Below are 23157 nucleotides of genomic sequence, written 5' to 3' on the forward strand. Positions count from 1 at the left end.
ATAGGGTTATTTATGTTACTTAGATGAAATATTACTTAGCCTCTTTAACAATGAAAAAAGTCTTTGTCTAGCTCCTTTTCCTATGTGTACCACTAGAGGGTATTACTCACTGTTACAAATAACCAACCTGAGAGGCTATTTCTTAGATTACAGAAGAGAATAGAAGACATTAATGAGTAATCAATAAGCCAAAGAAACATCTTGAGAAAACTTTTGGGGATTTTTTTACAGCTTCTACCCTGTCACTCCTGTGTTTGAATACTGATTTTTAGAGAGCTCATCCATTATTCCATTTATCAGCATATGCAACTTTGTGATTGCATTATTCACTAAATGTTGCAGTTGGATGCTGTGCAAAGCAAATGAATATAAAGCTCAGAATGTGGTTTCAAAGAAATTACTTAAAGGAGATGATCATCTACCTTAGCACTACACTATTTTTTTTCTCTTTTTTTACTTACTGGTAAAATAACCCTAAGTTACATGAACTAAACCTAAGGGCGGGTAATATTTGATAAAAATAAAACTTCTGTTACTTTTGGCCCCAAAATTTCTTTACATCTGAGCATAAGGTGACTGTTGAAAATTACAGTATGCACTATCTTACTTGCATGTATTTCATTCAGGTAAAAAACCATGGAGTTTAGCTCAAACCATCCTAATCATTTTTTTAGCAGTAGCTCATTTTAGGCCAGCATGTCCTTTTTTCAAACTGACACATAGGCTAAACAATAATAAAATTGCTTTGCTTTAAAAATGTCAATTTTCTCTTACTCAGCAGACATAAAGCACATGTTGTTTACTACAATTACCTATATAAACAAATTGCAGGAAAGATTACAGGTTGATACACAGAGCTGTAATCATTATTAATTGGTTTTCCTATCAAGAACGATGCTTCAGGAACTGAACTTACACAAGCCCACTTAAGCTTTCTGTTACCTCATGAAAAACATGTACTCATGGGGATTTTCAACTGATTCTGTATTTTTTATTTATAAATTCTCTGATGTCCTAAATATGTCAGTCTTGTACCTGACAGTAAAAGGCTTTTTGTTTTTTACAGTAAGCCCTCTGAGACAGTATTACATGACATTGTGGACAGATGGACAATGAACTAAGAAAGCTTTAAGTTATTTCTGGTCTGTGAGAGAACAATCAAACAGCTCTTCCAGAACTGAGTGATCAAAATACCAACAGTTAAACTGCTGATACATTAGGAAGTCCAGAAGAATAGTAATTAGGTTTCTTGATGATCTATTTTCCTATTTCCTGCCAGCATAGAGGTAAAGCTGTACAGGCATATTTGCCAGATTTGTAATTAGTAGACTGAAGTATTTCAGGCTTCCACATTTGCAGAAGTGATTGTGATTGCTTCAGTTTTGTTTCAAAACTGCTTTCACTACTGTATTTCTTCTCCAGCTGTCTACTTCCAAATCCAACATATCCTTTCTCATTTTCCTCACAGTTTAAATTAGGGTCATTAATTTTGCATTGGAAGCATACCCAGTACTCGATTTGAAGCAAAATATGGATTCTTATTCTGTACCCTTGACAGAAATTTTTCTCCTTATGTAGGGATCAGCCACATGTACAATTTATTTGGCATTCAGCCCAACTGATGGGATCAGAAGCTTCTGGTGAAAGGAAAAAGGAGCAGCTGGGCACAGGGAAAGAGGTACAGGGCCTTCTCAAGGGAATATTCTGAGTTTTTATTTCATCGGCAGCTGTTGCACTTTTGAGCTCCCCACCTCCTCCACCGCATTACAACTACCTGGCCATGCTCTGAGAGTGTAAGCTGCCAACAGGTAAAGTCAAAGAGCATAAAGGTATTGATATGTAATGAAAAGGTAAAGTGGTACCAGACATTCACCCATTCTTCCTAAACCAAATGCATTTGTAGGGATGTAATACACCTGAGATGACTGTCTGTAGTCTAGAAGTTGAAGCCCAGTCTTATCAGAAAACATTAATGATCTTGAACAAGTCACCTTTTTCTCATATGGAAGTAGAATGTGGGATCTTTTACCTAAAACATCTGGTTTAGTTTAACCACAGTTACTAAAACTGAGGAGGGAATTACTTGAAGGATGCACTTAACCTGCATACGTACAAGTTCAGAACATCTAATTTGGCAGTTCCTTCCAAACTGAAAACCTCTCCATGCCTTAGAATCCTCTCTGGGTGGGAAGGTGGGTGTGCTGGTTCTCCAGCAGCAGTCCAGCCCCGTGCAGTACTGCACAAAAACTGGTTTATAATTAATACTATTTATTTCTGACATGTTCCAACTATCTTGAGATTCTATCATTATCCATACAAAATGGAAGCAAAATCACTCTGTATATTTGATTTTTATTTTAACAAAATTTGTAATTCAATCAAATGAAGGAACAGGAATTTTTATTTCCTTTTTATATACTATGTGTTACTAAATCTGCTGCTAACTTACAGCTTTTGTAATTATTTTTAAACATTATTTAGCATATTATTGCAAGTGCCATCTTTTAATCTGTATTTTGGCCATAGTCAAACAGAAAACAAGCCAGATCTGTTCAAATGACACAAGAAAACATCATAACCTTCATATTCTATTGTAGCCTGTCTACAGGTGTTTAAAACTGACTCTTCCTAGCAGATACAAGCACTTAAACCAGTAGGAATGGATCAAAGGTATAGCCACTAAATAAGCTCTCCTAGTAATGGATGAAATTTTTTTTGCAGAGATGTGAATTTTCAGATGTAATTACTCATCTCTAGGTCACTGTTTTGCCAGTGTTGCTGTACATGACTAACAGCTGTTGTTTTCCACCCAGGAGATGGCTGTATGTCAACGGCTGGTAAAATGATACCTGTACATGGATTCAGGGGCTGCTTTAAGATCCTTTCGTCTTAATGATGAGACTTTTCCGGGATGGTTTTGTCTAAAACATGACACTGGAGGAGTCTTCCATTTTAGATGATTTGAACTCTGCTAAATGTCTGCAGAGACACAGCCCATATGTTCCAATCCAGACACCTCAGTTGGCAATGGTTGCCAATGTACGAAGAGGAACAAAGAGGAAAAAAATGACTGTGTAATGACTGAGCTTTTGGAAAAGGCAGAACATGAAACAAAGACGGCAAAGCTGGAACAACACTGTACAACAGTCCAGTTAAGCACTTCAAGACAGACATCTTAAATCTATTTCTCCATTTGAACCGGCTTGCTTTTTTTTTTTTTCCTTTCAAGTGCTGCTTCATTTCACATTGCCAGCCCTGAAGCAAAATAAAAACCAAAATCAAAAGCACAAATTAAACAAAGTCACAAGACTGAGCTAAAATCACACCATTTGCAGAGGTTTCTAGCACGTCCGGGGAACCAGTGCAGTTATTTTGTCGCGCCCCTGCCCACTGCAGCTGGACAGGCCGAATGCTACTGCTGGCCCCCGGGACGTGACTCAGAGCCCGGTGCCTGTCTGGGCTCACGGCGCCAACCTCCCTCTCAAATTCAAACAGCTCATCCGCACCATGTGCCAAGCGCTGCCCCCGAGCCCTGCTGAGTCCTTTCCGGGGTTTCCTTCCTCTTCAGCGGCTGCGACACCATCTTCCCTCCCGCCTGAGCCAGACAGGGCTTTGACCCCGTTATCTGGGAACAAGGCTATGAAGAGGCAGGAAACGGCCCCTTAGAGCACGTAGGAAGTTATCTCGAGATCAGAGATGATTATCACAGCGGGCCGTTTTGTTCCTTAAAAGAAAATTAATTAACCAGTAAGAAACAGCAAAACCTCAGGGGAGGTGGTGTCTGTCTGCAAACCGCCTGGGGTCAGGGTTCTGGCACCCCTCAGATCCAGGAGCAGTGAGAGAGCGGCCCGAGGCAGCCCCGGGGCACCGGGGGGAAAGCTTGGGGCTGGGCCGCACCGAGGAGGGCGGACGTGCAGAGAGGGATGTGGAGAAGATGGAGGGACCCCCTCAGATACCTTAAGGCCAAGGGCTGGGGAGTTTTAGGGAGGTGACCCGCGTCAAAGCGCGCCTGCAACAGCGAAGGAGCCCTGCGCTGTGAGGGGATGCGGCAGGCGCGGGGCCACCCCCCCCCCCCCCCCACTCACCGCACCGACCGGGGGTGCGTCGGGGACGGCTTGAGTGACTCGGGGAGAATGGGGAAGGGGCGGCTTTCCCGCTCCCTTGGACGCCAGAACCGAGCACCGGAACAGCGGGGCACAAGCCCCTAGCCCGGCCCCTGAGGCGGGCGCGGCCCCGCGCTGCCGCCGCCATGGCGCGTGCGCGAGGCGGTGTCTCGGAGCGTTTGCGCGGCCCGGCACAGCCGCCATTTTGGTGCTCGGCTCTTGAGGGGAGGAACCCGCGGGAGGACGCGGCGCCCGGCGCTTCTGCCTCCCCCGTCCCGCCCCGAGCCGGCTCCTCTCGCCGCGTTCACGGGCCGCTTGTCCGTGTCAGCCGCCGCTGCTCTTCGTCACCCGCCTGGCCGGGCCCGCCGCAGGCCTGAGAGAGGCGGGAAGGATGCCCTGCACACCCCGCCGCTGAGGGAGACTGGGGCCCTGCGCGCCGCGTCTGGCCAGCCCCACCCCAGCCGCTCCTCGGCCCTTCGCCTCCAGCGGCACGGAGCTTCCTTCTCCCTTATCCCGCTGTCCCTGGGTTTCCTTTCTCCTGGACTGGGCACGAGCCGCTTCCCCCTCGCCCCCAGCCCGCTCCGCCTCCCAGGCCTCTCTGCCCAGGCCTCCCCCGGGTCTCTTCCTCCGCCTGGGCCTTCGGGCTCCTCACCTTCCTTCCTCCCTTTCCTTCCCCTTCCCCTCCCGGAGCCATGTCCTCCGCCGCTCGTTTCGATTCGTCGGACCGCTCCAGCTGGTACGTGGGCCCGGTGTCCCGGGCGGAGGCGCAGACGCGACTACAAGGGCAGCGGCACGGCATGTTTCTGGTGCGGGACTCGTCCACCTGCCCGGGGGACTACGTCCTCTCGGTGTCTGAGAACTCCCGCGTTTCCCACTACATCATCAACTCCCTGCCCAACCGCCGCTTTAAGATCGGCGATCAGGAGTTCGAGCACCTGCCCGCCCTGCTGGAGTTCTACAAGATCCACTACCTGGACACCACCACCCTCATCGAGCCCGCGCCCAGGTGAGTGCCCCCCGCCCCCACCACACCCACCGCCACCTTTGCTCCGGGTGGCAAGAGGAGGTGAGACCTGTAAAGGTGTCATAGTGCAGCCGAGTAGCTCCGGGAGCCTGGCACTAGATGTAGATGCTATGAATAAATGCTGAGGAGACATTCGTTTCTAACACTGGGCCTTCTTAACGTTCTGGATCTCGCTGACAATTAAAGTGTTGCTCTTTCAGTCAAATTATCCACGGTCCCTGTGCTGACCTTGTGTGTAAAGGTACCATGTACCTCTACCATGGGCTATAATTGCCTTGAAAGAGGGTGTGGTCGTAACAAAGCATGTCACCCTTTTTGTGTTACCCTTTTCTTCTAGTATTGTCTCTCCATTCCAAGGATGGTTGAGAAAGTGGTTCACCAGTCGTTTTCGTGATTGAAGTACAGCCTGTGAGCTTAGTTTGCTGTCTACCGCTGCACCCACACTGATTACAATAGAACTGGCTTTTGTGTGATTAGACTGCTTCACCCTGTTAAGTCAGCATTAATACATTCTAGGGCAGCATTTCCCAAACCTCTAGAGTGGCATTTCTCCGCCAAAAAAATGTGAAACACTTATTTCTTACAGTTTGGTTATGGCACTGTTCATCTATATCTGCATATACCATACACTTCACTGAGAAATGCTGTTCTGGGAGGATGGGACAATGTGACTTGGCTATGAGCTAGTTCTTTGTCCTGGTCCCTGCATGGGACATACCTGCAACATGCATCAGTAAACTGCTTATCAAGAATCATAGAACATATTCCTTACTTTTAATTAATAAAGCCTTTCTCAGTATCTTTTTTCAAGGCTTTTGGGCTTTCTGGATAGAACGAAATGAAATAAGAGAAAAGTAGTGACATACTAAAACACAGAATTTAGAGGTGAATCTGAATTTTTTTTTTAATATCTTACTATGTTTTGCAGATTAGCAAGTTCTTAGGAGGAAAGAATAACTTTGAGGTTTATAATCACAATTGAACCTTGGCATAGACCAGTACTTAATGATAGTCAGTCACTTGTCAGAGGTTGACAATAGCTTGTCAAGTTGAAAAACTCAAGTGTTCAAAAGTCTTTCTGAAAAGCTGTCAAGTGATGGGCAGGATGTGACAGAAAGCTCAAGCTTCAGGAACTCTTCAAGCTGCTGGCAGCCTTTTGGGTAGTGATTGTGACTAGAGAGATGGGTAGGTGAAAAAAAAATAGTTTTCACCATTGCAGGAATGCTTAAATGGAGCTGCCCAGTGTTATGTGCATGCTTAAACTTGTGGAGAGTTGGGAAGAAAAAAAAGTCTTACGCTGAAGCAATCTTCATGCTTATCTCTGTTCTCCAGCGTGGATACTCTTGAACCTTTCTGGATGCAAAAACTTGTTCTTAATCATTTATGGCCATGACTGACTTGGCTTTCTCAAAACACTTGAGAACTTAGAGCTGACTGCACTTGCTCACTTGGTATTTGTTGGGAGTCCTGTGTGAAATGTTCTGTGAACATTTTAGTACCACCTTATTTCCAAGGTTTTGGTTGCTTATTGTTCTCAGCACAGAGACAGATGGGATGTAACCTGCTGTGAATTGACAGGCTTTTTTATAGAGCTACAAATGGGATCGACTACGTGGTTTTTCTTAGCATGATTTTTGTTAAAACTCTTAGAAAAATCAATTATGCAGTTGATGGTGTGAAATTCTGTGCGAAGGAGACTTCCTGCTGCAAGAGGGATGAAAGGTAGCATTTCCAGATTTTTGTTTTTTTTAATTTTTAGTTAATGGACTAGATTTAGAATAGGGGTGGCCAGGTATGTGCTTCAGAACTGTTATGCTAATTCTTGTTTCTCTGGCATTTTCCTGGGCACATTGCTCTCAGATGCTTGTGCTTTTGAAAGCTGTTCATTCTTTTAATTTCATAAAGTACAGTGTGAAAGGTGGTTTCTATATAGAGTCCTAAAGTACTTCTAGATCTTGGAGATGACATCTGAAACTTTTAAAACAGTTGTAAATGGACCATTTTAAACTTTGTTTGTTTTGTGTTTCTAGTAGGGAGCTCTGACCATCCTCATTGATGTTCCTGAGTTCTTGCTTATGCAGAGCAATTGCTCCCTGAAGGGTTCACTCTCTGCCCCTGCTTTGGCTGCAGCGAGGTGTCTGAAAGATGGAATACCTTTCTGTTCAGGGCTTCTGGCATGTCTTGCAGAAATCACAGGGATTTGACTTCCATCATATTTTGCAAGTAGCAAAAGAGAATCGAAGTAGACTAATGACAGGCATTCTTACCATCATAGCTTATATAATAAGTATCTGCTGTGGCCTATATCCTTTAAGGTTTTTTGACAGCTGCTTTGAATAAAATGTATAACATTTATGATGAAAATAGATTGCAGTGAAAGCATTCTCATTTGATGCACAATCTTACATACTATCACAGACAACAAAGTGACTGTATTTGACAAGTGATGAACTTAGTAATAAAAAATTATTAAAATAAAGAGAATATGGTTAATAGGCAAAGGAATATTTCTAGAAGGCTAGCATTTTTTTTTTCTTAGTCCCTTCTTATCAGTGGATGCAAGTAATTCATACTGTCTTTATGAAGCTGTCATACCATCTTAATTTTGTTCCCTTTTTCCTCTATGGTACCTCAAGTCTAGCATTTAGTTACTGAATTCTTTAGAAGTGGATGCTGAAGTTAAAAACAAAATAAAATTATTTGGGTGACTTTGGAGGTGGTGGGCTCTTGGAGAGATTCACAGCTACATTTTTATATATTACCCTTCTGCTTCAGTCACCCAAATAGTCTTAATTTGGTTTTTTGTATCATTACTCTCATAACTTAAGCTATAGAATTAATTTGAGTCTAAGATCTTCACAACAACCCAGAACAGGTAGATGAAGATTTTGCATTATTTCTCCCAGTTTTCTGCATCCCATGATAGATTATTTTGGATTTCTGGGAAAGCTACTTCGGGTATTTAAGTAATTATTTGAGAGTGTGAGTTACTTACGAAATGCCTCACAGTGCTACCAAGCCAATACTTTTGTCACAAATCCAAGTAAGTCATTCTTCTCTAATTGATGTTCCTACTGCAAACCTGGTACTTAGCTTTGTTACTGGAAATAGAAACCAATAGCTATTACTTTTACCAAATCTTCAGGTATCCAAGTCCACCAATGGGATCTGGATCTGCCCCTGCCATGTCCACTGCAGAAGAAAATGTGGAGTGTGTTCGGACTCTCTATGACTTTCCTGGTAACGATGCCGAGGATCTTCCATTTAAAAAGGGCGAGATACTGGTAATTGTAGAGAAGCCAGAAGAACAGTGGTGGAGTGCCAGAAACAAGGATGGTCGGATTGGAATGATTCCTGTTCCTTATGTAGAAAAGCTAGTCAGATCTTCTCTTGGGAAGCATGGAAACAGGAATTCCAACAGTTACGGTATTCCAGAACCTGCCCATGCTTATGCTCAGCCTCAAACCGCAGCTCCCCTTCCCTCAGTATCCAGTACACCTGGAGCAGTGATCAATCCTCTGCCATCCACACAGAATGGACCAGTCTATGCCAAAGCTATCCAAAAGAGAGTACCCTGTGCTTATGACAAGACTGCGCTGGCATTAGAGGTAAGTTTTTCCTCCAGTCTCAAGAGTTTTCAATTGCCTTGTGGAAGAAGAAACTAAAAATTGTTATAGTGAAGTTAGTGTGGATGACTTCATGTGGAGTCTGCTTATTTATGTCGAGGGACTGAGAAGTTAGGTTACATTCTGAAGAAACATCCACAGGAATTGCTTCATCTGTACCACTTCCTTTGAGAAAAGTGACCTAGTAAGTAACTTTAGGACCTGTACTCTCCCTCCCTTCTTGCTTTTTCAACTGTGCAAATGTTACAAGGATAGCAGTGTACACATGCTGCTGTGTAATAAATGCTAGTGAGAGGATGGCTTTGCTTCTCCACCTAATCTTGGGGAAGGAAAGAGGTGTTTCATTAATCACTGCCGCGTTCCAGGCTAAGAACTGACAGTAGCATCCTCCAGAGAAAGGTAAAGATTGCTGGCTGATACACTTAGTGTTTCTGATCTGCAGCTGTGAGATGCACTTGAAGATCTTGTGCTGAGAGGTGAAATCTGAGCAGAATATATTGGAAATACTCTAGTCCCTTTTACTTTGGTTTTCAAAAGTGGAATTTGAGAAACTTAAGACCTAAACTGGGGGTGAGGAGGTTAGCTGAAGGAGTACAGTGTAACCTCCAAAAGTGCTGGAAGTTCCTGTGCTTGGCAATGGTTTTTTTGTTTTTTTTTTTAAATTAGAGATATCTTGTAAAACTTTAGGGCGTTATTCTGTAAATAGTAAAGAATTTATGTTATAGTTCTAGTTTAACAGGAGTAAATGATTGATTGGAAGAAGTTTTTCAAAGCTATATCCAGAAGACTAAGATTGTTACTTTTGCATTTAGATGATACTGAAGGCTAGTTAACCTGTAATTCAAAAATGTCTCACCTGGAAAAAGTGAAATTTGAATGTGCTGCAATACTTCCAGGAACAAATGCAAGCAAACAAGCATAGAAAACAACATTTTAGCAAGTAAAATAATAATGGTTTTAAAAATACTTTTGAACTTTTCCTGTTGTTTTTGCTCAGTTACTTTGCAAGTCAAAGCTGATATTTTTGACTGCAATTTGGAAGGTTATATTCGTGACTTCCAATTATTCATAGTGCTCACCCTAATTGTTTTACTCCTGCATTTGTAAGACTTCTACAGGTGGTTATTCTTATGGGTTTAACGGTTGAATATGAATCACTGGAATTTCTTTGTCTTGTGAAATCTAGCAGCTTGTTATTTGTGAACAGTGTGTGAAAATTATCACAGAACAAAGTGTAAATTCACTGCCAACTGCACTGTACAGAAGATTCCTGCCAAAACTACTCATGCTTCTGAAAGCAAAGCAAGGCAAGCGATTGATTTTGTTACGTTATCAATGTGTCATGGAATTACTTCAGGGAACTTGAATTGCTGCAGGGTAGCAGAACCACTTGGAAGGCTGGCCCTTACAAGTAGACTTTTCTGACTTGCCCTTTAAATGACCTAGTTAACCCCATCAGTATAACTACTCTAGGATACCAGTAGGGTTAATTCTCTGGCCAACAAATAGGTTTGACTTGGTTTGAACCTTCAAATTACTGAAGTTTTGTTTGATTCTCTAATCATTTACTGCCTCATGGTTTTGTGTCTCTCAACACTGGCATATTTTGTCTTCCCATGCAGTCTGTTTTCTTTGCAAGTGTACCTCATCCACACTGTGGCTTTTCAAGAGGCTTCAGAAGCAGAATTCTGGGAACTGCTCTACATTTTCATTGAAATCAGTGGTTACAGCTTCTCCATATCTATCCATGCACAGGGAACTTTACCAGTCTCATTATAGCAGTATTTTTTTGTCACATGGGCTATTCTTAATCATTCAGCTTCTTTTCATGATTTTCCTTTAGTTTGCCAAACACCTGCAGGACCTTGATAAAGTATTTAAAACCAGCCTTGTGAGGGCTCTACACATTGCTAAATAAACTGAACCATTTGAAGCTTCTGTTTTGTAAGGTTATGGGACTGTTTTAGGGAAGAAAGTTAATGGTGTTCTTTCATAAAAATAGTATTTGACAGTTCTCCACCTTAGTATAGGTGTACTCTAAATGGCAGTTCAGCTGTGAGTGTAATTCCATGGTTGCTGATTGTGCAATCTCATTTAAACTGATAAAACAATATGAAAGCAAAATATCTGCTGGCTCTGGCCTTGTGTGGTCAGCACACAGACAGTACTTAAAAGGAAGAGAGTACCATCTGGAGTAAATAAAGCCATTGCATAGTAATCTGCTCAACTTCCTTTTAAGTGGAGCGATGTCATTCTTCTTGGTTCAGCTTGAAAATGGGACAAGCTCTCTGCTTGCAAGTCCAGTGTTTCTGTTGTACACTATTGTTTACAGAAGCTGATAGAATTTTTCTTTAAGGTAAAAATTTATAGCCTGTTAAAGAGAAGTTTGTTTTGTAAGCAAGGGTTTTTTATGTTTTTTTTTAATTTCTTACATGAAAAATGTAAACCAAGTGACTATTCTACAGAAAATCTGAAACAAGATCTGATTGGTTGGATAAAGATCAAGGGTTCAACTTGTGAATTTACAAGTGTGACAATTTAAGAGCAACTACAATTTTATTTCTGTAGGATACTAGTTAATAGGGCATTTATTTTTGCTGGGCTAAGTTTATTTAGCATTATATAGAATCACAGAATGGTTTGGGTTGGAAGGGACATTAAAGTTCATTTCATTCCACCCCCCTGCCATGGGCAGGGACACCTTCCACTAGACCAGGCTGCTCCAACCCCCATCCAACATGGCCTTGAACACTTCCAGGAATGGGCAGTTCACAACCTGTCTGGGTAACAATATTGGTATTATTGAAGTTACTAATGTGTAAGTGTTGACTCAATCCTATTGTGTTATATACTCCACTTTTACTGTCTAAAATAAAAAATTAAATTATAACCTGCTTTTGGGCTAAAATGGTAGTTTTAAGTATAGATACTATCTCAAAGCTTACAGCTAGTGGTACATGTAATTTTGCGCATCTCCCTGCACCAGGGAATAATTAGTAAAGCCTACAATAAATTACATGTATTTCTAAAATATACTTATGCTCTTGTCTGTTGAGTTACTTTGCCTGTTCAGATTTAATGTTTTTAATGAAATGATTGAAGTCTGTAGTTTCTCACTACAACTAACCTAGTTACTAATATGTGTAGAATTTTATGGATACTGTATTAAAAAAACCCAAACCACTAAACAATCAAACTACAAAATAAAAATTAAAACCACCAAACCCAACCCCTAACTGAAAAAAGCTCAACAGCCCACAACCCAGATCTGTTTCTTTACTTGTGTACTTTCAGCCAAGAAGCTATTTCCTTCCTTTCTGGTGCTGCAGAGGAAGGAGTATGAAGGACAGAGTTAACAGTGTCCTGTGCTTATTGGGACTAGAACTCTGCACCACAGGGTCATGCATTGCTATTCTTCAGTCCTGCTAATTACTGTGGGAAATCTAGGAGGTCAATCCTGCATTCAAAGGACTTACAGGATAGCACTTTATGAAGGTGATGCATTTTATAAGAGTAAAGACTCTGTGGCACTGTTACTGTGATACAGAGCAGCAAAGTCTACCTGAAAGTTTCTCAGCCTTTAAAAATTTGTAGTAATTCTATAGCCAGTCTGTTAGCAATAGTATGCTAATGAACCCTTGTTTCAAACTGACAAGCTCTAACGAGGACATGAACAACAAATTCCATATTCACTTATAAAATGGAATTAAATAGGATAAGGAACCAGAAAATGGGAAACCAGCAGCAGCCACCAGATTTATACCTGTTGTGTTTAAAAAATTATTCTTAAATATGTTACCAATGCTCTAATCAGTGTCATAGGCAATTTTGAAGGCAGTAGCGGTTCTAGAATTCGTCTCCAGACTTGACAGTGTTATGGAATCAAAGATTCATTTTTTCTTTTTAAACAAGAGTTGCACTATATTTTTAAAAGTTTTTGTACTAGTGATGGCTTTTTATAGACTCGTGCCAGCATTATAATGTTAAGTAGTTTATCTTTTTGTGATGTAGCAATCATACACATGTATGTTTGCTAGTACAGAGTTAACCTGTCACTGAAATGTTTTGGTGAAATAAATATCCATCCACCATAATTATATAACTGACTTACAGTATTTCTCTTGAGCTTGTTACAATTAGGTTACAGTTAACTTTTTCCCTCTTCAAAGGAAAGTTGAGACAAGTAGGCCAAAATGTGCTAGCAGTAGAACTTTCTTAATTAGGAAATTAGGCTACTTCTTTCAGTAGACAACAAGCATTGTGTTTTTCTTAAGCCAAGGAAACTTAGCCTTGCTGTCTTAAACATTAAAATGCATCTAACCCACAAAGTCTGGATTTTAAGCAATGTATTGATCCTATAGTTGTGTAGTGTGAATTGTTGATCAGGGAGCTTTAGTTGCTCTAACTGTGAATTGAAAGTGAACTCTCCAAATTCTGTACAATCATGACACTGGCTTAATCTGAAGGAGACAGGCTTCCACCGTGTAAGGAAAAGCAGCACTTTTTTTGATGCTGTAACCCCTACTCTGACAATTTTCCTGGCTCTTGGTGAACTGCAAAGTTCCTTTGTTTTAATGTGTTCCTAGGCAAGGCCAGATTAATTTGATCTAGGACTTCCACATGTCTATGTTGCCCTTCGACCTCCTTTCATGTCTCAAGAATGGATGAAGCTTTTCCTCTGAACTGTTTGATTCTCTGGTTTGTGCATCAACGGTGTTCTGGCCCAGAACATCAGAAATGAAGGGTAATTAAGCTATGCTTTCAGCCTGGTGGTTTCTTGGATCTTCCAATACATAAAGCACCAGCTCCTTCAGCGTCCTTTTGTCCTGTTTGCAGAGTGGCTGAACTCTGCCTCTTCTGTGTAGCTCTTCACCTTGGGGACAATGGGATATCAGGTATTTTCTCAGTGTTGGACCTTGTCTGTTCTTCTCCAGACAGGCAGCTGGTCTGAACAATTGTTTTGGTATTAATGTTAGTGTTACCAAAGAAGGTGAGCTGTGACGCTAATTAGGATAATGACTGAGATTCAACACCCTGTAGATTCCAGAGAGCAATGTTTTCCATAGCACTGACCCAGTGGGCTAAAATGATTTACAATTTTAATGCATTTTTATCTCCTTAAACTTATATTACAGAACTTTATCAACCATAGAACTATTAACATACAGTTATTGGAATATCTGTAAAACTCATTGAATTGGTTGACTAAAATGGCTTGCAGGAAACCTTTTGCAGAGTATGAATCAGCTTCAAATGGAAGACAGGTATGAAAGACTCTAGAGTGAATGAAGTAACCTTTCTGACTGGCATGTTCCACAGCTTGTGTTTCCCCAGGGCTTTGAATTCATGCTCTAACAAGGACATAATGAAAGATGCTATCTAAAATACATTTTTATTTTTATCATTTGGGTGTAACCAAATGGCTGCATTTCAGAAGTATTACTCATTTCAGTAGTGATACTTCATTCCAGTGATGCTGGTGTGCTTCGCAACTGAATTAATTAACTTATCTGAGAGATGCTAAGTGCTATCCTGATTTATAGATAAGGGCCATTAGCTGTCCAGAGTCATACAGGAAGTCTGTGGCAGAGATGAGAATAGAACCAGGTCTCCTGACTCTGTCCTGTGCTTAATCATAAGACAATCCTTCTGACTGGCTTAAAACATTCTCTGAAAAAGAGTGTGTTAAATAATTTTAGTGGGAGATTGCACCTCAGCTGACCATGTTACAGATGCTTTAAAAGGCATTTACTAAATAATGCTTTTACTTACTACTTGGGGGAAAAATACATAGAGGGACTAGTTGACCAGATTTTTCTAGACATTTCTGAAATTAAGATCTTTAAGATAAGATCCATGAGTTACTCTATCATGCAATCAAGGTTCCTGTGCCAAAAATCTTATTTCAACATGCTGTTTCATTTAGTCTTCTCAGGGAAACTACATTTTTAAAATTATATAGCACAAGAGGATGTTCAGCAGTTTTCATTTACAAAAAAGCCTTCTCAAAAATAGTAGAAAGTTATTGCAAAGTAATTTACTATTCCAGTGGTTCTCGGCATAAGGGAGTATGTGTGGAGTAGCTTTTGCCAGCCAGCTCTCTTTAGTGGCAGATGCTGGTGTGCAGCAGCTTTGCTCACCCAGCAGCATAAAAGGCATTTTACATCATTAATCTACAGGGCAGTTTGTTGCAATGCAATAAGAGACATATTGTAAATATTTTTTTCACTCAGCTGAAGCAAGACTTCCAAACCTATTCACATTGTGAAATCTTTCAGAGCCAAGTTAAAGAACATCTGTTCCAGAGCTTCAAAATGATAACGGATTGATCTCTACAGCATATGAACAGAATTACATTGTGAGACTCTCAGAAAATGCAGGTCTATGTTTTTGATTAAAAAGATTATTTTTAAGATTAAAGGGTTTGAGAATGGGTTTGGTGTATGGTGTCGTAGAAATGCAACTCCTTATTAGCTTTAAACTGTTGTGATGTTGGCTGCACCTTCTTCACTTTGGGTCTAGAACTTGGAACTTAGATCTGCCTTCAAGGGTTATTTAAATATAGCAATGTAACGCTGAGTATTTATAGATGTTATCAGCCTTTTCCTAAGGAGACATTTGCTAGGTTCCTATTTTAGGTCATCTTGTTACTATTTAAAGCTTTCTTGAGTGAGAAGTCTGACAAATTGTGCTTTTTAGCAAATACACAATTAAAGCATGCTGCAGCAGGCCCTGGAGAGATGAAGAGCAGTCGGGTGAATTCAGTGTACATGCAGTGTATCATGGCAGTGTTTAACTGCTTAATTCTGTGTGCTGGCTTTGTGTTTGAGTTTAGGAACAGCATTAAAAAAAAAAGAAAAAAAAGAAAAAAGTAATATGGTCTCAGTTATATCCTAAGAACTTATGGGAGTTCAGAGGGTTTTCTCCTCTCTCAAAAGCACAAGATTACAATTGTTCAAGTGTGACAGTCTCAAATATGGGGGGCAGACAGGACACAGACAACCAAAGTAGTGGAGAAAAAGTAGAGAAGGCAGAGCAACACACTTTGCTTAAATGTTTAATTCTATTCTGATACGCAACATAAGGCTTAAACCTCTAAGAATAGTTTCAAAGTTCAACAAATTTTATTTTAAGAGACATAACATTGAGTGACTGACTGCCAAGGACCTTATTATAGTATCTTAAATTTCACCTAAGGGTTCTTGCTTCTGACTGATCTTTAAAAGTATCTATTACAGTACTGGTGACTGGTTTAAATGGGCTTCAGATCATCTAGTGACATGCACATCATTTTGTAAACTCAGAGTTTTTTCTTTAACATAAAATACACAGGTCTCACCTGAGAAGTTTAAGGATGTTGGCCAAGGGCCTATCTGCATCTGGTCTGAATTTTAATACTATTTAGATAATGTAGACAAATTGCTTTACATACTGTATCAATGTCTATTTTTTCTTTAAGATTTAAGCTAGTTTCCTTTGAATTTCACAGTAGTTGTTTGGTAACTGAGACAACTGCAAAGAGCTTGGACCTAGTTTGGGAAAGAAACTTACGAACTGTTGGTCATTGGTCATAGGCTGGTTCTACTTTTTGTGAAATTAGTTCTTAGCTGCTAATGTCACTTTTTAAATATTTACTGTAGTTAACACACAGAGTCAAATAAGTAAACAGGAAGGGAGGGGGGAAGTTAGAGAGCTGCTGTAACAGACCGTGTGTTCAGCTCTCCATAAGCACTTCAGGGATAATGAGTATTTAGCTTGTCTTAAATGTTTCTTGTCAGTTTGGATATTTTGCTTTGTGAATTGTCCTAATCCAGATTAAATACAGGTGTTGAACAATAAGAGTATAATTTATCATCATTTGGGCTGTTGTTTCTTGCTTGATCATAGTTTAGACTTTTCTCGTTTTTCACTGCCAGACAGGGAGAGACACAGTTATGGTAGGAAAGGCCTGACATGTCATCATTCCTGTTTCAAATGGTTTGACAGGAAGTAGATGTGAAAACCACAAATAAAGCCAGAATCTACATCTACTACTGAAAAAAAAAAAAAGTTTGAGATTGCTTTTCCCCACTTTGGAAGTGTACCGTTGTTCTAGAAATTACAGAAGGTTCTTCTTAGACTGTGATCATCAGAATTAGATCTTCAAGTAATGGTTTGTTTGCCTTAGGAATCTCTCTTTGAAAAACTACATTTCTTTTAAGTCAGCTGCTGCTAAAACCAGTACCAGTACTGTGCTCTTTTGAATGAATGTTGTGACTCATTGCTGATGGTAGCTTTACTGATGTGAATTTACATCTAGGCTAAAGATACTGTTGCATGAAGCTGTAAGCTTACCTAGAAAAAGAGGTGTAGTTCAGTAATCTTTATAAATATATGTGTAATTAAGAGTCTAAGAAAGAGCGCAGACATTATTATGTTTAGCAACAAAGTGTTGGTATTCAGTAAAAGTAGTTTTTCAGTTGAACTTTCTGCCAAGAAGAGGGCAAGATTTCTTTCCCTATGATAGGCTCGTATGTGTTGTTCTTCATTTGATTTGTATTTGTATCAGAAGTGAGATTCCCATATGTGATAAGGATTTTTCTTGTTTCTAATTATGCAGGTTGGAGATATTGTGAAGGTTACGAGGATGAATATAAACGGTCAGTGGGAAGGAGAAGTCAACGGTCGAAAAGGGCTCTTCCCTTTCACGCATGTCAAAATATTTGACCCTCAAAACCCAGATGAGAACGAATGACTCCCTCTGCCCAATTTACACTGCTGCTTCATTTTCCTGGCTATCATTAGCGTTGTTTGAGGTGGGATGATGACTTAATGGCACATTGCTAGCATTGCCCATTTTCCAGCTTGCTGCAGTTTGACAGTTCTTTTAATATACATTTGGAATACATACAACTGAAGTCACTGCCTGACCTTCAGACCATAGTCGTGTCATCCAGAATTTAGTTTCACTTTTAAAACTGTTGGGCCTTAAGCTGGAGAAGACTGAACCGGAATATAGCAGAGAGGTATGGGAAAAAAACCTTTCCTGTTGAGACTTCCGTGGACTTTTTCTGGTTTGTTTAGTAGGAAGAGCCCTAATCTTAGATCAAACATGCAACTTGTGCATTACTGTCCAACAAAAAGCAACAACAAAAATGCAATTTTAGAACTGAAGAAGATTTAGTTTTAAAATGACCTGTCCTAAGGTAGTACATTTAAAATGATGGTTTCTTTAAAGGACAATAATTGGAGCTTATGTATTCTAAGCAGTTGTATTAGACACTGCTCTTTTCTGTTAACTTTTAAGCTTGTTGTTGACCTTCCTGAAACAGTGTGTGTTAAATGCAAATAACCATTGATTGAACTGCATTTAAGCTGAGGCATTTATTTATAAGGAAACCTAGGAGGCATTGATACTTGTAACTTGGTTTTGACATATTTAATGCATTTCTGTTGATTTTTGCAAGCACTAACTGTAGAAAGTGAGCTTTAAGGGGAAACACTTATGGCCTGGTCTACCTACAGCTCTTCTGCAGTGTTGAAAGTGTAGTTTTACTAGTACGGAAGTGCTTGTCATCAAGCTGTTACTTAGTAGACAGATCAGATTGCCATGGTGAGGAGAGGTAGGAGTGGGACAGAGGAACTTGGTAAATACCGATAAAATCCTCTTATTTAAACATTTAAAGACCTTTTATATCCATTTCTCTGCAGGCTCCCTGCTCTCTCCAGAGTTTCCTAGCATGCCAGCCCCAGCTCATCAAAAGCTCCTTTTCAAACACAGTACACCTTTTTTTACCAGGATGTCTGTGTTGCTGTGCTTCTCTTCCAGAGCTGCTTTCATTCTTCTTTTTTCCCTTTCTTTCTTTTTCCTTGCTTATATCCCAAGTCCTCTGCATGCTGGCATCTTTTTTTTTTTACTCTTCCTAAGGCATTGGCTCTGGTTTAGATAGGACCCAGGTCCCTCCCCCTCCCAGCATCCTCTAGAAAATGGTTAATTGGAGTCAGCTGCCTGGGTTCCCCCATGTGATAAGTTAATGCTCGGGCTGAAGGAGGCCACAAAGGTGTCTGTTATTAGTATAGCTTCTTCCCTGTTTCTGTACCTAAGCTCCCCTGCTGTAATCGTACTCCAGCAGGGAACTCATGGCTGCGCCTGGGTGAGTGCAGTTCATGCCATGCGGGTGCTCAGCCTGGGCCTGGGTGCAGGATATGAAAGCGTAGGTACAGTGGAATCCTGTGCCACCTTCTTCAAATATGTGTTGTAGGTGAACTGGAATGCTCTTTTCAAAATGATGGAACACTGAATTAACAGAATACATGTCTGCAAAGATGCAACTACAAAACCTCCCTTTTCAGACAGCCTGGTTAAGGCAGATGTCCGATGGGGAAGCTGGCAGGAAAACAGCAGCTCCTATTTTCCAGCTTTTGAAGGCTGTTGGTTGTAGCAAAATGAGAAACTTCAAACACTTGCAGAATGTCATCAGATGTTATAAATGTCTAATGATATAAACATTGTCTTAAATTCCAGCATGTTTTCTTGTTGATTTGTGTTGCTTGATCCTAATAAAGTACATTGTTAGTAGTTCATGTGGAAGTGCCATGAGATCCTTAGTTGGAAGGCACTGAAGAACTGCAGAAATGGCATTTGCAAGCAGACACTCAAAATGCCAGGTTTTAAAGAAGTCTCTCCATTCATCTATTAACGTTTTCTGTAGTATTGATCAAGTGGCTGACAGTCTAGAAGTTCTTGTAGAGCATTTTACTACCAAATTAACTGTGAAGTTAGAGTAGCATTGACTGAAGTGTTTGGTGCTGTAATTCTTGACAATAGGCATTGACATTTTGTCTTGCAAAGAAAAGCTATGCAGTTCTCTTAATTAAAGAAGGTCATGCTTTTCCTGTGCCCCAACAATACCTGCACGTTTACTACACAGATTGTACTACTGAAAGTCATCTTCTGAATACAAACTGCACTAAACTCAGCTGCAGAGAAATCTTATTTCAGGCCTGACCTAGTTACAAGCAGCTCTTCAGAAGACTGATTGTAGAATTCTTCCTTTGTGTGGTTAATAAATACTGTGAGATTTGAGATCTTGAACGTAACTTTTAACCTGATTTTTTTTCACTGAAATAAACAACTTGACTCATCCCCTCATTGAATAAGGTGTACGCTTTGAACACAACCATTGTTTTAGGTTTAATTATGTTCCAATACTGCAGAAAAACAGTGTTTTACCTTCAAAACTATGCAAAATTTGTGTGTAGTGGTATCTGATGCAAAGACAAGAATTCTTGAAGTTCTGTGAACCTGTTTTTAGGCCATGAATGAACAGTGTTTCTCCAAGTAGCAGCGGTGTGGTTCAGGTATGTAAAATGTGGTTTCAATGTAGCATACTGACCAGCCTAAGCTGATTGTAACATTGCTTCAAAATGTGTCTTAGCTATTTTACTAAGAGACAAGTATTTTCCTATAAAGACTGCAATTGGATCAGTGTGTGTTTCTCTTTGAAGGACTCTGGGTTCTCAATCGCTTGTCGCTTGCTTACACATGTGCTGTCGTTTTATGAAACCTCTTAAATGAGTGATAATCTATCTGTGTAAATGTTCTTGGGCGTGTAAGGTAACCTTAATATGAAGCATGAGAGCCTACAAGTGATGGCTTCAATCTATGCACCATTAAAGTTGTCCTTGCTTTGGAACTAGGAGCTGGTGTAATGACCTGGTGCCACTGTAGTCAACTATCACGAAAGGCTTGGCTTCCTCCTGCTGTGTACATGTGTATATAGACATTGAAGCCTCTGACCAGTCTGAAAGTTTAAATGAAAACTGTTTTAATCAGTGTCCATCACTGGATAAGCGCTAATTTAATTCATGATTGTTTACAAATTGGGAAAGAATAAACAAAAGGGAATATCCTGTTTGGGTTGAGGCTCTGAAGAGCCTGAGCATTATTTTTGTAAAGGGAAAAACAGCATTCTTTGTGCCATTTCATGTGCCTGTAAAGTAATTTTTTATATTGTATTAACATCCTGGGAATGAGTGGGCTGCCTTTGTTTTCTAGTCCAGTTTTCAAGCATTTTCCTCAATACCCATATTTGAAAGTGAGATTTGCCTAAAAGACTGCCTTTTGGGACCAGTGAAAGTGTTCCTGTATAGTTGTCATTTTCTGTTTATTTGTGTTAAAGTGTATTTTGGGACAAGGATACAATTACTGCAGTGGCAAAGGTGGCCTTGTATTTGAGACAGTCTTCACTGTGTAAACTTTTAAACACCATTATGTAATTTAAAGACCATGATCTTCAGGCAATAATATTAAGTGTAAGCTTTTAAAATTTATTTTGGGGATCATAGCTCGTTTTATTTTTTGTGCTATAAGATTAACAGTATTAAATGAATTATATTCTTAGAATATATGGAGTGTCTTTTCTTAAGATTAGTGCCTTTTTAATTTCTTACTCCAATTAATTCATAGAACTGGTCCCAACATCAAGCCACTGTGTTTTTTCCCCAACGCCCTGTTTGTACAGTCTAAATAAAACTTGCCTCAACTTACAGTGTTATTTGTTGTGTTCAGTCTTAAAACCTTGACGATAACAGCAGAGTGTTTAAGCCCTCACTCTATTACAATGACCTGTTTTGTGGGTGAACAGAGTGTGCCAACTGAAGTTTTCCAGAATCAAAGGAAGAATTAAGCAGGAGAAAATGCTGTTGCCAGGCTGAATGATACTCTCCTGTTCCATCCTCATGCCTCTTCTCAGACAATACTGCTGGGCTCTGGAGGCTCACATGAAAAAGATGCATCTGTGGTTATACAGATTACCACTGTCTCCTCTACCCTGACACCTGACACATCTGTGCTCTTCCACCACTGTATTTATTGTGCTCTTTGGCCAAGGCTTGTAAGGGTCTCTGGAAACCATGACCTTTGTTTACTGTGATGCCCTTGACTGTGCTTGTAAGAATGACTGGTGTATGCAACAGTTTGAATTTTGCTTATTATTGGTTGAGTAACTGAGATGTAACCTGTGCAGGCACTGGAGAGCAGTGACTGGGGCTCTGGCCCCTGCCACGAGGTGCTGGTGTAAAACGTCAGAAACATCTGTTTGGAAGTCAGAACCCGCATCCTGGTCATCTGCTTTTTTAGTCAATCCAGGTCAATAGTAACTTAACTAAACTTAAGGGTTTTTTTCAGTTAAATCATTAACAAGGTGTTGATACTTGAGATGATCCTGTATGGGAGGAAAACTTACGAACATCAGCCACTCAACTGCTGCAAAGGAGAAGCCTACAAAGCTTGTGTTGGTTCTCTGGACTCTGTAGGTATGGTGACAGCCTCGTGTTTGTCTTCTCTGGAGTACAGATTTCCATGTGATGTTAATAAACATTCATAGCCAACTCTGCATAGTGTCTTATCATCAAATAGTCACATTTGGCAAGTTACGTTTTGGAGAAAACCAGTTGTGTTTTAAAGACACAAGCAAGAATAGGTCAGATACATAGAGCGGGCTTGTTTCAGGCTAAAAGGCAAAACGTCAAAGGTAGTAGCAAGAAGCAAGCAATAACTCAAGGTGGGTTTGCCTTACCTGCATTCAGACTTTCATCAGTGCAAATCTGAAGTAGTTCAGTTACTTCAGTCCAGCAACAGGCAGCACAAGCCTCCATTTTTCAGTGCAAGCTGAGATGAGCTGGGTTCATCAGTTTGTCACTGATTTACTTAAAAGGTTTTATTTCTAAACAAGTGTGATGACAAACACCCTTTTAGACATACCCAGAGGTGTGTCTGTTGGAGCTTACACCAGTAGGAAATACACCTAAATACGTCAAATAAAGTGCAGCCACAGCAGAACACAGTTCCGTTTTTCATGATTTTCCATAGTGTGGACTGTGCTCAGATGAAAGCTCCTGAGGCCCACACTCACCAGCAGGGTTGGCTCACCTTGGAGCAACTGTACTGATTTCTGTCCCCCATATTGTCCCCTCTGCCTTTTTTTTAGAGGACAGGTCAGCTGCTCCTGTAGCAGCTGTTGAACCACCAGTCACAGTTCAGCAGAGAAAGGTAAAGCAGTTCCAGTTTCAGGAACCCTCCATCCCCCGAGCTGCAAACTAGCAGTCGCTGTGCGAACAGCTGAGCCCTGCTGCAGCAGGGCCGCGTGTCCAGGCGGGACAGGCTGGCAACAGGGACAGAAACCATCACAGCTGTCCCAGAGTGAGCCTCCTGCTCTGAAATGCAAGCCCTAAGAGCTTGCCAAGAGCCACAGCGGCACCGATTATTGTGACTCATTAACGCAGAGCATTGTGTGCCCACCCTGAGTCGGGCTATCCATGCACTGCTCCAGCTGCCCACCCTTCCCAGGAGCAGCCTGGGAACCCAGCGCCCACCACCATGACCAAGCCCATCTGCTTCCCAGGGGCTCCTGCTTCAGACTAG

At 40.7% G+C, this 23157-nt stretch overlaps 1 protein-coding gene and 1 long non-coding RNA gene across 3 annotated transcripts; one reads left to right on the top strand and one right to left on the bottom strand.

Annotated features, from left to right (window-relative positions):
- Positions 1 to 3192: 3192 nt before the first annotated feature.
- LOC125335143 lies at positions 3193 to 4209 on the bottom strand. 2 transcript variants are annotated; one of them, XR_007207353.1, is made up of 2 exons: positions 4086 to 4209; positions 3193 to 3724 (listed from the first exon to the last, which is right to left on the bottom strand). It is a non-coding gene; the product is annotated as an uncharacterized LOC125335143 (long non-coding RNA). The 2 variants fall into 2 exon arrangements; XR_007207354.1 differs by having other exon boundaries at positions 3957 to 4209.
- An 84-nt stretch (positions 4210 to 4293) lies between these two features.
- CRKL (CRK like proto-oncogene, adaptor protein) lies at positions 4294 to 22124 on the top strand. Its single transcript, XM_048322477.1, has 3 exons — positions 4294 to 5109; positions 8273 to 8735; positions 17353 to 22124. Exons 1-3 carry the CDS (start codon positions 4796 to 4798, stop codon positions 17485 to 17487), a joined length of 912 nt encoding a protein of 303 aa, XP_048178434.1. The 5' UTR covers positions 4294 to 4795; the 3' UTR covers positions 17488 to 22124.
- The last annotated feature ends 1033 nt before the right edge of the window (positions 22125 to 23157 follow it).

The sequence above is a fragment of the Corvus hawaiiensis genome, chromosome 18 (genome assembly GCF_020740725.1).
Source record: "Corvus hawaiiensis isolate bCorHaw1 chromosome 18, bCorHaw1.pri.cur, whole genome shotgun sequence".
In the NCBI taxonomy this organism is placed as follows: Eukaryota; Metazoa; Chordata; class Aves; order Passeriformes; family Corvidae; genus Corvus; species Corvus hawaiiensis.